Source organism: Stenella coeruleoalba (assembly GCF_951394435.1).
Source record: "Stenella coeruleoalba genome assembly, chromosome: 18".
In the NCBI taxonomy this organism is placed as follows: Eukaryota; Metazoa; Chordata; class Mammalia; order Artiodactyla; family Delphinidae; genus Stenella; species Stenella coeruleoalba.
Window position 1 is genome coordinate 74,327,832 of NC_137164.1, and position 17,512 is coordinate 74,345,343.

The 17,512-nt window shown below is 39.0% G+C and overlaps 1 protein-coding gene across 4 annotated transcripts in view; it reads left to right on the plus strand.

Moving 5' to 3' along the window:
• Positions 1 to 17,512, plus strand: part of MYO16 (myosin XVI) — a 641,507-nt gene that overhangs the window by 163,871 nt on the left and 460,124 nt on the right. For 3 of the 4 annotated variants that reach the window (XM_079902787.1, XM_079902784.1, XM_079902783.1), the window contains one exon: positions 1,920 to 2,090. The exons of the other annotated variant lie outside the window; for it this stretch is intronic. In XM_079902787.1, the coding sequence (XP_079758913.1) occupies positions 2,015 to 2,090 (76 nt within the window). In that variant the 5' untranslated portion in view covers positions 1,920 to 2,014. The remainder of the gene's footprint in view (positions 1 to 1,919; positions 2,091 to 17,512) is intronic. 4 annotated transcript variants of the gene reach the window in all.

Below are 17,512 nucleotides of genomic sequence, written 5' to 3' on the forward strand. Positions count from 1 at the left end.
CTGGGTCGCTTGCCTTTTCATATAAATTTTATGATCAGCTTACCAATTTCTTCACAAAAGTCTGATAGAATTTTGATGGAGTCTGTGTTGAATCATTGTGTAGATCATCTGGGGAATATTGCCATCTTAATAATATTTTGGCTTTCCATCCATGAACATGGAATGTCCATTTATTACAAGTTCTTTCAACAATGTTTTGCAGGTTTTATTGTACAAATCTTGGACTTCTGTTATATTTATTTCTAAGCATTTTCATTATTTTTGTTGCTATTATAAATAATTTTCCCCTAATTTATTTTGATTTGTTCATTATTAGTGCACAGAAATGTAATCGATTTTTGTATGCTGATCTCATACCCTGAAAACTTGTTAAATTCAATTATTAGTTCTAATAGATTTTTTTTTTGTATGGATTGCTTAAGATTTTCTTTATACAAGGGGATAGCTTTTGTTGTTAGAGACAGATTTACTTCTTTCTTTCCAATCTGGATGCCTGTTATTTCCTTTTATTGTCTTATTTTCCTGGCTGGAACCTCCATTACAGTGTTGAATAGAAGTGGTGAGAGCAGACATCCTTGTCTTGTTTTGATCTTCAAAGGAAAACTTTTAGGTTTTCATCATTAAATATGATACTAGCTCTGAGTTTTTTGTGGATGTCCTTTATCGGATTGAGGAAGTTCCCTTCTCTTCCTAGTTTGTTGAGTGTTTTTAACAAGCATGTTGTTGAATTTTGTCAAATGCTCTGTGTCTATTGCAATGATCATATGGCTTTTGTCCTTTATACTATTAATACGGTGTGTTGCATTGATTTCTTTTTACATGTTAAACCAACTTGCATCCTTGGTATAAATCCTACTGGACCATGGTGTATAATCGTTTTTATATGTTTGCAAAGTTCATATGCTTATATTTTGTTGAGGATTTTTTTTGAATCTATTTTCTTTTTTTTTTGCGGTACGCGGACCTCCCACTGCCGTGGCCTCTCCCTCCGCGGAGCACAGACTCCGGACGCGCAGGCCCAGCGGCCATGGCTCATGGGCCCAGCCACTCCGCGGCACGTGGGATCCTCCCAGACCGGGGCACGGTCCCGTGTCCCCTGCATCGGCAGGCGGACTCCCAACCACTGCGCCACCAGGGAAGCCCTGAATCTATATTCTTAAAACACTTGTCTGTAGTTTTCTTCTCTTGTGATGTCTACTTTGTTTTGGTAATACTGGCCTCATAGAGTGAGTTGGGAAGCATTTTCTCTTCTTTCATTTTTTGGAATTTTTTGTGAAGAATTGGTATTACTTCTCCCTTAAATGTTTGCTCTAATTCCCAAATGAAGCCAGATGGGCCTGGGAAGCTAACAGTTAAGGCTAGATTTTTGTATCTCTTTGCCTACTTTGGGTACAAGAGTCTGAAATACTTTGTAAGTTCCACCAAGTCCATGTATATGTCTGGGATGATAATATAGGCAGGGTTTATTTAACTGAGGACTTTGTGAAAATTTAAAAAATACATGGAGAATGCTCACATCTGTTTATGATTGTAAATGGCATGATTATGGCTAAGAGCCTTGCCTCTTTGTTGATCTTGTATCCATTATTCTGTTTTGCAGCTAAGCTTTTCAGTGATCTTGTACCGAGATTAGGGCTTTCCTTTGAGAGGGCCATTATTTTGAATGAAAACATCTCTTGGGTCTATTAGTCACTTGCTTAAAGTTGTCTTTGGGGACAAAGCATTTATCAAAAACATTCTAAGGAGGTCTAAGGTGACACTGACAGGTTATTGTAATTTTGGTTTTTGCTCTAAGTGCATATGAGTAAGTCCAGATCTGATTATTTCAGGTTTTAATATTACTAAGGCAAAAGGGGGAAAAAAAAGATATAACAAGGCAAGCAGTTTGTGCTGTATTTCCCATTATTTTTTTTCTTCAGGCCCTAAGAAAATACTTCTTTGATGACTGAATCTCTGTGAACTGTGGAAGTCTAGGAGTTGGCTCACCGGTTAAGGATAAGAGGATCCAGTGAAGATGAAAGCAAGGGCATCAGAGGATGGTTCAGAACTGAGGATTAGCCCTGGGAGGAAAAAGAGACAAAATTGTCAAGGTTGGTGAACTGCGGAGAGTAGAAAAAATAAAATCAGTGCCAAGCTGGGAAGCATTTCGGATGTTTAAGTCATGATATTGAAACTGATTTGAGAAATTTCTATAATAATAAAAGACTAATCAGGAGTGTTGCGGGCAATTATAATTTAAGGTTTTTGTTAGTCGTATGCTGAGAGTGAAACATATTTTAAAAGATTTCAAGTGTTCAGGACATGGAAAAATAGAAGAGGTGCAGCAATGGTAGATTTTAGCTTCACACCTGCATAGAGGTTTGTGTATTTCAAAAGAAAACCAAGTAAGGTATCTAGTGCTTTTTTGTTTCTGAAAACAAAATTGGCTACTTGCAAATTCTTGTGTAATTATTTCTAAGTGTTTTCATTATTTTTGTTGCTATTGTAAATAGATGTCCTTTCCTAATTTCATTTTGATTTGTTTATTATTAGTGCACAAGAACGTAATTGGCTTTAGTACGTTGATCTTGTACTCGGCAAACTTGCTGAATTCAATTATTTAGTTCTTAAAGATTTTTTTGTATGGGTTTCTTAGAATTTTCTATATACAGGATGATGTCTTTTGTTGATAGAGGTAGTTTTATTTTTCCTTTCCAGTCTGGATGCCTGTTATTTCCTTTTAATGTCTGATTGTCCTGGCTGGAACCTCCATTCCAATGAATAGAAGTGGTGAGAGTAGACATCCTTGTCTCGTTTTGTTCCTCGAGGGAAAACTTTGAAGATTTCAGCATTAAGTATGATGCTAGCTCTGGTTTTTTTTTAAAATGTTCTTTATCAGAAAGTTCCCTTCTCTTCCTAGTTTGTTGAAAATTTTTAACACGGAATGTTGTTGGATTTTATCAAATGCTTCTCTCTGTATGTTGCACTGATCATTTTTTGTTGTTGTTGTTGTTGTTTTTGTCCTTTATACTATGAAAATATGGTGTGTTGCATGGTGTTCTTTTCATGTGTCAAACCAGCTTTGCATTCCTGGGATAAATCCTACTTGATCGTGGTATATAATCCTTTTTATATTTTTCCAGATTTCATTTGCTTATAATTGTTGAGAATTTTTTTGCATTGATATTTGTAAAACATCTGTCTATAGTTTCCTTCCTGACTGAGCTGGAGAAACTTTTAGTTGCAAGAACCAAGCATTCCTGTAGTATCAGTATTCCCCTGAGCGTGCAGGTTCCTTGATGGGAAATCATGAAATAAACTTTAAAAGAAAGAAAGAAATTTTATCTCCCACTAAACTAAGGTTAAATATACTTAGTGAAGACAGTGTCTCCTCTGTTGCTGGATGAAAATTCTGACGGGCTAGATGACTTTTCTAGTAACTCTTAAGCAACGGAAAGAGCCATATCACTTTAATTCTCAATAAAGTTTCAATTCATTAACTTAAAATGTCCAGGGCCAGAAAGTCATCAGTATTTCTAAGCTGCCTTAAAGTTAAATCTTCTCCCTTCCTGAAGTTGGGCCCTGCTGAATGTTATTATATGAGAAAGAGAGAGAATGAAAGATTCTTTCTTTTCCCTCAAGAATTTCTTCTTCCCCAGTTCGTTAAACATAGTGTGTAATCACAGCAGGTGCTACGTCTGTGACTAGAGACAGGTTTAATTCAAGAATTAAGATACTAATAAGACTCCATGTAACTGCCATTGGAAAAGTGGAAACTAGACAGTGAGACACTCGTTTCTATCACAACTTTCCAGCTGCAGTCCATTTAACAGTTTAAACCCAAATGGGAATTATTACACAGAGTAAAATATCAAGGCAGCTGCCCATTGAAGACTTTGAGACTAGAAATGACCACTTAGAAAAGACATGTTATCAACGAGGTGCGTGACCTGTATGTCCGTATCTCTCTTTGTGGGATGGGTTCCGTTATAAAGCATTCGTTTTCTGAGAGAGCTGCCAGTGTTCCCACCAGGGCTCGTATCATCCAGAAGTGCTTCAAGTTTCCTACCAAGACGTCTGCTTGGATCAAACCTCTGGCATCCTGACGTCCGTGCAGTTTTTCACATTCAGCCTCAGAATGTGGGTGCTACTCGGTCTGGATGTTCATCACTGAGAGCTCTGTGAGCTTTCATGTCATGTTCTCACAGTCCAGCTCCTTTGCTTTCTTCTCGGTCCCCTGGCACGATTATCCTTCTGACTGTGTGTGTTAGGTGTATGCTTCCAGCTCATTGTATGTTTGTTATTCCAGCATCAGAAGGTTGCAAACGTAGTTTCTGAGGAATCATATCTCTAAAGTTTTATTGCACGTAGGATTTATGGTAAATTCAAAAGGGGTTAATAATACTTTTTTTTTTTTTCCTGGAGTTCTGAGGACTCTTTGTAACCAGAGTCTCATTTCCCTTGGGGTCTCCCTTAGTATGAAGTACTGACCCAGAGCTGGTATGCAACAACAATAAATAAAGCCAGAACCTAAAAATGCGGGTGGTTCCATGGCTTTCTAACAAGCAGTCTGACCCCATGCACTTTTGCTGCGCAACCCAATTCCTAAAATTAAAAAAAGAGAGCCGCATGATGAAAATCGATAAGTAAGGATAAGTAAGTAAGGAGCTGATCTATACAACCTAAGTGGAGCAGAAGTGTATAGAGGAGCTGTTTTGCTTTCTCTGAAGGAGTTCCTTGATGGAAGAGGAAACTATAAAATTACCTTCTTTAGGGATCCGTCTTTCTTTCCTCCCTCCCTCTGCATTATTTAGGGTTAGGTTCAGGAGCATGTGGTAGAGAGCCCCAAACTAGCCCGGTTTAACCAGGACAGACCTTTGTGACTCAAGTCTAGAAGAGGCAGCGCTGACTCAGAGCCACGGTCCTCAGGGAACATCTCTCCAGCTCACGGCCATGCTGTCTTCAGGATGTGGCCCTAGTCCCGGGAACAGGGTGTACAAAGGATGAAGACAGACGGGCAAAGAGCAGGAACCGGATACTGAGTAAGGGAGGCCCTAGAAATCGCCACAGCTTCTGTCCCATCGGTCGTAACGTGGTCACATCTTCCAGCAGGGCGAGCTGCAAAGTGTGGTTTTGATGGGGCAGCTGTGCGCAGGGGCACAAGGGCTGTCACCATCTGAAAAGCGAGTGTGGTCTCTGCCACCACTCTTCTCTTGGAGGCAGCGTGATTGTACTTAACGGCAGGGGGTTGAATACCGATTTTGCCACTTTTCTCCTGTAGCCTGAGGTCCTCAACCGTGAGGTGGGGACCAGACCTCATTCTCAGAACTACTGTAAGGTTAAAAGGCAAGGTCGTGTGTAAAACACTGAATACGGTATTATTTATCAGTAAATCGTGGAAGTGATCATGTTAGCGGCTCGAGCCCATCTCTGTCGTGCTTCCCTGACTTGCTGGTTCAGAGTGGTTTTCTCAGCTGCACTGCTTCCTGGTCCCAGTTCTGCGTCCTCCTCCCTCTACCCTCCCTGTCTCCACCTGACCCCAGTCCCCTTCCTTCGCCTTTCATTTTGCTCTCTCTCTCCCTCCCTCCCTCCCTCCCTCCCTCTCTCCCTCTCTCTCTCTCTCTCTCTCTCTCTCTCTCTCTCTCTCTCTCTCCCCCCCCCCCCCTTCCCACCCCCCTTGCTCCTCCCTCATTCCATCCTCCTGGACCAACCACTCACTTCTCTCCCTCTTTCTTTCCCCTGCCTTCCAGTTCTGGGGTAGTAACTATTGTGATGTGAGTCAGTAGAGAAAACAAGTAAAGCAGGATAAGGCAAAATACTGCCCTCCAACTGCCCGCAGTGTGGAGGTAACCCCACAATTACAGAATAACATGTTCTAGTTGTAGTCTCGGATCTACAGGTTTAAATTCCACTCAGGGGTAGCCTTGCGGGGGGCAGGTATCACTACAAGTGACGTTTGTGCTGGATATCGAATGCTGGATAGGATTTTATGCCCCCTGGTGAGGGGCTTGGGGGAAGGGGAGACAGAGGACACAGTTTGCACAAATAGGTAGAGAAATCAAGGGAGAATTGAAGTTTGGACTCTTGGTCCAGTTACAATGGGAATGTAAATTGGTGCAGCTGCTACGGAGAACAGTATGGAGATTCCTTAAAAAACTAAAACTAGAGTTGCCATATGATCCAGCGGTCCCACTCCTGGGCATATATCTGGAGAAAACTCTAATTCGAAAAGATACGTGTTCATAGCAGTGCTGTTTGCAATAGCTAAGACATGGAAGCAACCTAAATGTCCGTGGAAAGATGAATGGATAAAGAAGATGTGGTACATATGTACAATGGAATACTACTCAGCCATAAAAAAGAGTAAAACAATGCCATTTGCAGGATCATGGATGGACCTAGAGGTTATCATACTAAGTGAAGTAAGTCAGACAGAGAAAGACAAATACCGTATGATATCACTTATATGTGGAATCTAAAATATAACACAAATGAACTTATTTACAAAACAGAAATAGACTCACAGACATAGAAAACAAACTTATGGCCACAAAAGGGGAAAGGGGGTGGGGGAAGAATAAATTTGGAGTTTGGGATTAACAGATACAAACTACTGTATATACAATAGATAAACAACACATGTACACAGTATAGACAGGGCTGGGTCTGAGCTGGATTTGGCCCATGGGCCGAGCTTACACTAACCTATTGAGAAACTCGTCCTTCGTCTGTCTTTGGTAAATACGTTTTACTGGCAAGCTGATACTCCCATTCATTTAGGTATTGTCTAGGGCTGCTTTTCTGATTTTGTAACAGAAACTGGGTAGACCACAAAATCCAAAAAACCTTACTGTCTGCCTTTTGACCTAAGAAGTTTTCCAGCCCTTGATCTAGAGTTTGGTCACTGGAAGCTGTGGCATAAGCAATTTGAGTTTCAAAAATTATTTTGGAACCGTTATGGCGAACGTCTTAGAGCAAGGAAACTGTTAGAGAGCTTTGCGGTATAGATACTAGAGATTGGGGACGCTGGCTGTGTGTGTATGATTGGGGATGTAAGGAAGAATCAAGGTTCTGTTTTTAGGGGATAAGAGCAAAATTGACATTTTTAAGAAAACGGAATTGAGAGGTGTACATGTTCACTTGCAGTTGCATGTATAGAATTTTGCATGTATGGAAGTCATGTAATTAATCTATGTGGCAAGAAAAAACATTCTATCAAAAATGATAACATCATCTGTCAGTTGATTAAGATCCAGTTCAAATCACTTTCCAATTGCTCTTCATTTAATTTATGTTTCTAAGCTGCAAAGAAACTGCATTTCTGCTGTGATATAGATACTTCTGTTTAGAGGCTAAATAACATTACGAGGGACTTATTTGAAATCAAGGTACACACACTTGAGCTTTCCACAGGCATTGGCTACAAAAGTTTATGTGGTGGATGCCCTAGGATGCAAGTGTTAATATTCTTTTAAGAATCACGTGGTTGATTTTGACATAGAAATGCTGGTGTTGGCGGCTCTTTCCAGGAGCATGTTGTAACGCATTATTCCAGTTTTTCATACTCCTTCCAACGTGCTAGCAACCGCAGGCAGTATTTTCTGTCTAACGACCTTGGTTTCAGCACCAGCGCCCTCTACCAATCTTCTCCCCCAATTCTAGGGGTTATAGCTGCATCTTGCTGTTGCTACCTCTGTTCGATACTTTAGTATTTCCTTTTGATCTTTTCAGTCCTTGGATGTCTCGTGACCAGTCCTTTACATCTAATTGCCTGGAGACAGCAGCGGGTGTGGCTCTGTCTCCCGGTAGGCGCTGACCGACACATCCACCCTCTCTTGTCTCTACCACTTACATCATGGGGCTGGAGGGGTGCTAGATGGAGGATTCTCTTACCCTCTTATGCTCCGTGGGGCAGAGGCAGAGGGAGAGGTTAGGATCTTTCACTGGGGCTGGAGGTCACTGCGCTCATGAGTGAAGAGAATCATGTCCAAGAAAGTCGTCAAAGCCAACGGCTTGAGTCAAGTACTGTCGAGGGTCTGCTGGGATGGGTCTGGAGAGCTCGTGCTGCCACGTGTGAAGAGCTGCAACACCTAAGAGATTGAGGGTTGATCTTCTGGGATGTTAGGAAATGCTCAGGAAAGTGCTATTCTCCCCCAGTAACTTGTTTTTGGGAAGCCGGGAGTACAGAGTCATGAAGCCCAGAATAGTTACTTGTGGGAGCTGGGAGGCTAGGGAAACGCACAGGTGATATAACACAGCCCATTAGAGATGTAAAGGGGAGAGAGGTCCAAGGGGACCTGCTGGGCATCTTGGGACCTGGGAACACAGTGGTGGCCCATGCCATTCGTTATTTGCAGTTAAGACTGTGTATCCACATTGATGTGGACCTAGCTTGTATCTTTTGCCTGAAGTCTTTCCACCAATCACCATTGCCTCTGAGACAAACTCAGGAACTCAAATTAGCAGCCACTGGACATTTAGTATCTACAAGGATAATCCCAAAGGGCAGTCAGTTGGAGCCTAGAAGAGAAGCCAGTCTTTATGCACCTTAGACTTAGGAGGATTCATGTGGCTAACTGAATAAATACTGAAGGCAAGTTTTCGGGGTCTCTTCCAAAGAAGAGAAGGCTATAAATCGCGTATACTGATTTGTGTACATGAACATTTTGACGTAGGGCTTTCCTGAGCACAAGTGCACAGATTGGCAGCCCAGGTGCCTGTCTTCACTGAATCATACCCAGATTACATACCCTGTGATTTCGAGGTTTAAAATTCTTCAGGGGGCTTCCCGGGTGGCGCAGTGGTTGAGAGTCCGCCTGCCGATGCAGGGGACGCTGGTTCGTGCCCCGGTCCGGGAAGATCCCACGTGTCGCGGAGCGGCTGGGCCCGTGAGCCATGGCCGCTGAGCCTGCGCGTCCGGAGCCTGTGCTCCGCAACAGGAGAGGCCACAGCAGTGAGAGGCCCGCGTACCGCAAAAAAAAAAAAAAAAAAAAAAAAGAAAAGAAAAAAAAATTCTTCAGGTCAGTCTAGAACTGAAAGACACACATGCAACAGTTTGAATGCAGAGTCTTTCTAGGTTATGTGAATTTCCCCTCAAGCATTAAAGTTGTTTGACCTCCAACTAACTGGACAGTATTCACTGCGGCAGCTTTGTGTTTGCAAAGTATTAAGCTTAGTTTTCATCATGATACCCCTATTAGTACCAGTTTATCTGTTCATTTAGTTAAATGATGTAACCATAACAGGTACAAAAGGCGCATCCGTATTTGAGACTAGGTCACGCACTCTTGGCGAGCTCCCGTCTCTCCAGGCGGACGGTGGTTAGGGTGCCGCAAACGTGGATGAGGATGGTTCACAGAGGGCAGGGGGCCATCCCGTGAAGGGAGACCAGTTAACAACTTCTAGAGTAGCCACTTGTTTGGCACCATTTAGCCAGACAGAAAATAATGCATAAATGTCTTTAACATGGAGGCTGTGTAGACAGTCTAAGAATATTGATGAACGTGAACGTATTTAACACACATTTTTGTCTAAAATGCATTTTAAAATTCTCTTTTCTATATGGCAGAAGATGTGAGTGGTATTTTCATCAAATTAACCTTCCATGGGCTGAATATATAATTGCATCTTGATAAATACAATTAATACAATAAATGTAATCCTTTTAGGTCATCATTTTTGAGTACCTATTTCAGGTGAGTGAAAGATACACAAGAACTTATTAAGATTATTTATGATTCACTAGAGTCATGTGGCGAAAATGAAATATATGTTCCCTAACACACGTTTCTAAAAGTAGAATCACATCCTACTAATGAGAACATCATTAGAGATGTTGGTGGAAATTCTTTTGGACTGTTGGGACCCTAAGTTGTATACAGATGACATACCACATATAATACGCAAGCTAAACTGAACAAAAATATTCAAACTCTGTTACTTTCTAATTCTTGTTCAAAGACGTTTTCCAGTAATTGAGGTGTCCTTTTTCTACCTGTAAACCTAAACCTTTCTTCTTGCTTATTTTTGTATATAATGCCTGTATTTCTTATTATTATGTTCCCACTAGGGTTTACTCTTTTTCTGCCCTTTCTCATGGGGTAGCCCTGGGCAACATTCCAAAGTAGGCTTTAGTATGTCAGCGCGGTTAGAATCAAGTGAAGCTGGTTAAATGCTTCCAGCATTCCCAATGTGTTTATTGAACTAATGCATATTCATTGTTTCCGTTTGAGAGACTTTAAATCATTTAGATACATTCAACAGTGTAGTTTCAGTATGTTTTCTGTGTACCATTAAGGCCATTCCAGGATAAGATGAAGACCTAAAGTTTTTACCTAATTTTTTTAATGTAAATTCGTTCCGATTCCCCAGTACTTTTCATCATGATGTTTTGGTTTTCAGGACTTGCTCTTGAAGGTTTGTGACTATTTCAGATTCAAAGAGATGACAGAACGTGGTGAAGCCATATTGAACTCAGTGATAAAACACCTGCTACGTCGTTTGTGCCTTACTCTTGACCTTGCATCTCAGTGAGTTTCCGTCCTGTCCGGTCCCACAATTACGCGTTCAGCCTGTTCTCCACGAGGCATTTGCACAGATACTGGGAGTACGAAGTGAAATAGACAAATGTCCCACACTTGAGGATTTTTAAGGAGAAGGAGGTTGTTCCAACCAGGAGAGGGACACACTTATTCATCACCCAGCCCCATCCCCAAACCCAGTCAGGGGAACCAGGAAGATATTTAAGCAGAAGATTTCAATTCATAGTGTAAATACTAGGAAACAGTGCTGTGGGACCAGACAGCAGGGACGATTAATTACCAAGCGTTCTTGTATGTCTGCTGTTTTGGGAGATTGCTTCCATGTCATGTGAAGGCTGAGTTGAATTTTGAGGACTGAAGAGGGAGGGGCCAAATAAAGGATGTGAGCGTGTGTGGTGGGGATGGGGTCAGGGTGGAGACCAAGGTCCTGCATCCAAAAAGAAGACAGGCTTGCCTTAAGCAACATTATGGTGAACAGAGTCATTGCCTAAAAGTTTATGGATTTTTTTGGGTGAAGAATGATTAAAATATTACCTTCTTTGTTGATCTCTAGAATTATAGGGTCATCTACCCCAAATGGGATCATGTATAGAAAATCGTTTTATTTTATTTATTTATTTTTTAAATAAATTTATTGTATTTTATTTTTTATTTCTTTTTGGCTGTGTTGGGTCTTTGTTGCTGCGCATGGGCTTTCCCTAGTTGTGGGGGGCGGGGGCTGCTCTTCGTTGTGGGGGGCGGGCTCTAGGCGCATGGGCTTCAGTAGTTTGTGGCACATGAGATCAGTAGTGGTGGCTCGCGGGCTCTAGAGCGCAGGCTCAGTAGTTGTGGCGCACTGGCTTAGTTGCTCCGCGGCATGTGTGATCTTCCCGGACCAGGGATAGAACCCATGTCCCCTGCACTGGCAGGCGGATTCTTAACCACTGTGCCACCAGGGAAGTCCTGAAAATTATTTTAAAAAACACTAAATTGCAAAAATTTTACAATGTTCAGCTTTAATGGTGGTATTTTAGATTCAGAAAATTTTATCTGTCAAGTTTAAGAGTAAATATTGGAATATTAAAGAAAACATTCAAAGAGAAATAATATTTGAAGATTGTATGGTATGTATTTTGGCTGTTACATTTTAAACAAAGTGATAGGAGCAATAGCGATTGTTTTGTTTTCATTTTTGCTTCTACAAAAATGTAGGTAGGATTTTTCTTTTGCACACATTTACTTTCTTCATATTTTTGATCAAAGAAGGTCTAGGATGTAATACAAGAGCTACTTTTGGGAGCATATCTGTAAATTATCCTGGGGATGGAAGAAGGACCCATACGTCAAGTTGACAAGGTTGATGGCATATTCCCTTGAGTTCCTGTATTCAGATGTGAAGTGTTCTAGAAGAGAGATTACTCAGACAGAAAGCTTCCCTGTTCATAATCAGAATATTCTTTTGGGTTGCTAAAATTTAAATGTTAGAGCATCGTACATTTGAAGCCTGTATTTCAGTATGAATATCACAAGTAAGCAAAATGGACTTGAAATATTATAATCCAGTGATATATTATTATATTTGAACAGTTAGGAAGGTGGTATATTTTCTTTTTGTTACTTTTTCACAGAGACTAATTTCATAATTATTTTAAATGAAATTATGGCCTATATTATTGCATTTACCTGGGTAAATATGGAAGAAGATTTAATGAATGAAAATGGATCTGTTGACAAAGTGCTGGGATGATGAATGATAATAATTTACTCATTTTTGGGTTTTTTATTCCTCTGTAATTTTTCTAAATTGCAAAGCCGATTCTGGCAGAGTGAAGAAAACTTGGAAAACAACGATAAGAAAAATGAAGGAATTAAAACCACTGTCGGTATCACAGTAACTGCTAGCTTTTTGGTCCTTATCCACCCAGTCTTTAAAAAAAATTATTTTACATATAAGATATACATTAGATAATGTAAATATTGAATCATTTTTTGGTAACTTGCTTTTTCACATCATTTATTGTACTGTTTGATTTAATTAAAAATACTTTAAAATCCTATTGAGAAAACATTATTGGAACATAACAAATAATGTTCAAAGCAAGGAGTGAATCTCTGAGATTTACTCTCTATTAAAATCAATTTTGAATCAATTTTAATGCATATAATTGGATAAAGTTGTTTGAACTATCTATGATTTCTGATAAAATATTATGTGAAGTCTGGTATATGTTCGTTAGAGCAACTTTAGACTAAACTTAGCGACTTACAGCTATAACAGTTATTACCATTACTCCTGACTTAAGTTTAATATTTTTATTTATTTTTATTTATTTATTTATTTATTTTTGTGGTATGCGGGCCTCTCACTGTTGTGGCCTCTCCCGTTGCGGAGCACAGGCTCTGGACGCGCAGGCTCAGCGGCCATGGCTCACGGGCCCAGCCGCTCTGTGGCATGTGGGATCCTCCAGGACTGGGGCACGAACCCGTGTCCCCTGCATGGGCAGGCGGACTCTCAACCACTGCACCACCTGGGAAGCCCAAGTTTAATATTTTTAAAGAGTAATAATAAATTGAATTCCAGTCTTAGTGTTTGTCCAGTAGAGGTATAATTTATCAGTATATTTAAGGTGAAGTCTCAAATTCAATGGGTTTTCCCTCCTTTGCTCTGTAATAAATTGTTATTTAGTTATGAGCAAGACATTCATTTTCTCTTGTGGTTTATGTTTGAACTGAGAGTAATAGTGAACCGTTAGGAAGGTATTCTAGGGGTGGTTATTAATTGGATTTATTTGAGCTTAGATTTATATTTAGATAAAAATCTAAACAATTGTTTTCCCCAAATTATTGTGAATTAAAGGATGCAGCAATAATTCAGTTGCTATTTATAATAATGCTTAATCTTCAACTTACTATTTTAAACTTGCTGAGACTCAAACTGTAAACTGAGATGGATGAATTGTTGGAGGATTCAATAAGTTAGTATAGAAATGTTTCTAGAATTGATCCTGGAACAGAGTTAACACTCAGTTATCACTATCTTAAATAATACTACAGTTAAGAAATGTAATAAGTTATGTACTTGCATATGTGATATACACATAAAATACACACACATACCCCAGATATACTAAGAAGAGATTATTTTAAAAATATGTTAATTTATAGTAAATGAATAAAGAACAATACATAGATTTGAACTACATTAAAATGAGCAAAAATGTTTATAAGTAACCATTTTACACTGAAAGTGAAGAAATAACCTTTCTTTTTAAAATTTTTTAATTTAATTTAATTTATTTTTTTATACAGCAGGTCCTTATTAGTCATCAATTTTATACACGTCAGTGTATACATGTCAATCCCAATCGCCCAATTCATCACATCACCCTCCCCACCCCCCCCGCTGCTTCCACCCTTGGTGTCCATACGTTTGTTCTCTACACCTGTGTCTCAGTTTCTGCCCTGCAAACTGGTTCATCTGTACCATTTTTCTAGGTTCCACATATATGCGCTAATATACGATATTTCTTTTTCTCTTTCTCACTTACTTCACTTTGTATGACAGTCTCTAGATCCATTCACGTCTCAACAAATGACTCAATTTCATTCCTTTTTATGGCTGAGTAATAGTCCATTGTATATATGTACCACATCTTCTTTATCCATTCATCTGTTGATGGGCATTTAGGTTGCTTCCATGACCTGGCTATTGTAAATAGTGCTGCAATGAACATTGGGGTTCATGTGTCTTTTTGAATTATGCTTTTCTCTGGGTATATGCCCAGTAGTGGGATTGCTGGATCATATGGTAATTCTATTTTTAGTTCTTTAAGGAACCTCCATACTGTTCTCTATAGTGGCTGTATCAGTTTACATTCCCACCAACAGTGCAAGAGGGTTCCCTTTTCTCCACACCCTCTCCAGCATTTCTTGTTTGTAGATTTTCTGATGATGCCCATTCTAACGGGTGTGAGGTGATACCTCATTGTAGTTTTGATTTGCATTTCTCTAACAATTAGTGATGTTGAGCAGCTTTTCATGTGCTCCTTGGCCATCTGTATGTCTTTTTTGGGAAAATTTCTATTTAGGTCTTCTGCCCAGTTTTGGATTGGGTTGTTTGTTTTTTTAATATTGAGCTACATGAGCTGTTTTGGAGGTTAATATTTTAGAGATTAATCCTTTGTTGATTCGTTTGCAAATATTTTCTCACATTCTGAGGGTTGTCTTTTCATCTTGCTTATGTTTTCATTTGCTGTGCAAAAGCTTTTAAGTTTCATTAGGTCCCATTTGTTTATTTTTGTTTTTATTTCTATTACTCTAGGAGGTGGATCAAAAAAGATCTTGCTGTGATTTATGGCAAAGAGTGTTCTTCCTATGTTTTTCTCTAAGGGTTTTATAATCTCCAGCCTTACATTTAGGTCTCTAATCCATTTTGTGTTTATTTTTGTTGTATAGTGTTAGGGAGTGTTCTAATTTTATTGTTTAACATGTAGCTCTCCAGTTTTCCCAGCACCAATTATTGAAGAGACTGTCTTTTCTCCATTGTATATCCTTGCCTCCTTTGTCATAGATTAGTTGACCATAGGTATGTGGGTTTATCTCTGGGCTTTCTATCTTGTTCCATTGATCTGTGTTTCTGTTTTTGTGCCAGTACCATATTGTCTTGATTACTGTAGCTTTGTAATATAGTCTGAAGTCCTGGAGCCTGATTCGTCCAGCTCCGTTTTTTTCCGTCAAGACTGCTTTGGCTATTTGGGGTCTTTTGTGTCTCCATACAAATTTTAAGATTTATGGTTCTAGTTCTGTAAAAAAATGCCATTGGTAATTTGATAGGGATTGCATTGAATCTGTAGATTGCATTGGGTAGTATAGTCATTTTCACAATATTGATTCTTCCAATACAAGAACATGGTATATCTCTCCATCTGTTGGTGTCATCTTTAATTTCTTTCGTCAGTATCTTATAGCTTTCTGCATACAGGTCTTTTGTCTACCTAGGTAGGTTTATTCCTAGGTATTTTATTCTTTTTTGTTGCAGTGGTAAATGGGAGTGTTTCCTTAATTTCTCTTTCAGATTTTTCATCATTAGTGTAGAGGAGTGCAAGAGATTTCTGTGCATTAATTTTGTATCCTGCAACATTACTGAACTCATTGATTAGATCTAGTAGTTTTCTGGTGGCATCTTTAGGATTCCCTATGTATAGTATCATGTCATCTACAAACAGTGACAGTTTTACTTCTTCTTTTCTGATTTGTATTCCTTTTATTTCTTTTTCTTCTCTGATTGCTGATGCTAGGACTTCCAAAACTATGTTGAATAATAGTGGTGAGAGTGGACATCCTTGTCTTGTTCCTGATCTTAGAGGAAATGCTTTCAGTTTTTCACCATTGAGAATGATGTTTGCTGTGGGTTTGTCGTATATGGCCTTTATTATGTTGAGGTAGGTTCCCTCTATGCCCACTTTCTGGAGAGTTTTTATCATAAATGGGTGTTGAATTTTGTCAAAAGCTTTTTCTGCATCTATTGAGATGATCATATGGTTTTTATTCTTCAATTTGTTAATATGGTTTATCACCTTGATTGATTTATGTATATTGAAGAATCCTTGCATCCCTGGGATAAATCCCACTTGATCGTGGTGTATGATCCTTTTAATGTGTTGTTGGATTCTGTCTGCTAGTATTTTGTTGAGGATTTTTGCATCTATATTCATCAGTGATATTAGTCTGTGATTTTCTTTTTTTGTAGTATCTTTGTCTGGTTTGGGTATCGGGGTGATGGTGGCCTCATAGAATGAGGTTGGGAGTGTTCCTTGCTCTGCAATTTTTTGGAAGAGTTTGAGAAGGATGGGTGTTAGCTCTTCTGTAAATGTTTGATAGAATTCACCTGTGAAGCCATCTGGTCCTGGACTTTTGTTTGTTGGAAGATTTTATATCACAGTTTCAATTTCTTTACTTGTGATTGGTCTGTTCATATTTGCTATTTCTTCCTGGTTCAGTCTTGGAAGGTTATACTTTTCTAGGCATTTGTCCGTTTCTTCCCGGTTGTCCATTTTATTGGCATAGAGTTGCTTGTAGTAGTCTCTTAGGATGCTTTATATTTCTGTGGTGTTTGTAGTAACTTCTCCTTTTTCATTTCTAATTTTATTGATTTGAGTCCTCTCCCTCTTTTTCTTGATGAGTCTGGCTAATGGTTTATCGATTTTGTTTATCTTCTCAAAGAAGCAGCTTTTAGTTTTATTGATCTTTGCTATTGTTTTCTTTGTTTCTATTTCATTTATTTCTGCTCTGATCTTTATGACTTCTTTCCTTCTGCTAACTTTGGGTTTTGTTTGTTCTTCTTTCTCTAGTTCCTTTAGGTGTAAGTTTAGATTGTTTATTTGAGATTTGTCTTGTTTCTTGAGGTAGGCTTGTATAGCTGTAAACTTCCCTCTTAGAACTGCTTTTGCTGCATCCCATAGGTTTTGGATCGTCGTGTTTTCATTGTCATTTGTCTCCAGGTATTTTTTTATTTTCTCTTTGATTTCTTCAGTGAACTCTTGGTTATTTAGTAACGTATTGTTTAGCCTCCATGTGTTTGTGTTTTTTACATTTTTATCCCTGTATTTGATTTCTAATCTCATAGCATTGTGGTCAGAAAAGATGCTTGATATGATTTCAATTTTCTTAAATTTACTGTGGCTTGATTTGTGACCCAAGATGTGATCTATCCTGGAGAATGTTCCATGAGCACTTGAGAAGAAAGTGTAATCTGCTGTTTTTGGATGGAGTGTCCTATAAATATCAATTAAATCTATCTGGTTTCTTGTGTCATTTAAAGCTTCTATTTCCTTATTAATTTTCATTTTGGATGATCTGTCCATTGGTGTAAGTGAGGTGTTAAAGTCCCCCACTATTATTGTGTTACTGTCGATTTCCTCTTTTAAAGCTGTTAGCAGTTGCCTTATGTATTGAGGTGCCCTATGTTGGGTGCATATATATTTATAATTGTTATATTTTCTTCTTGGATTGAT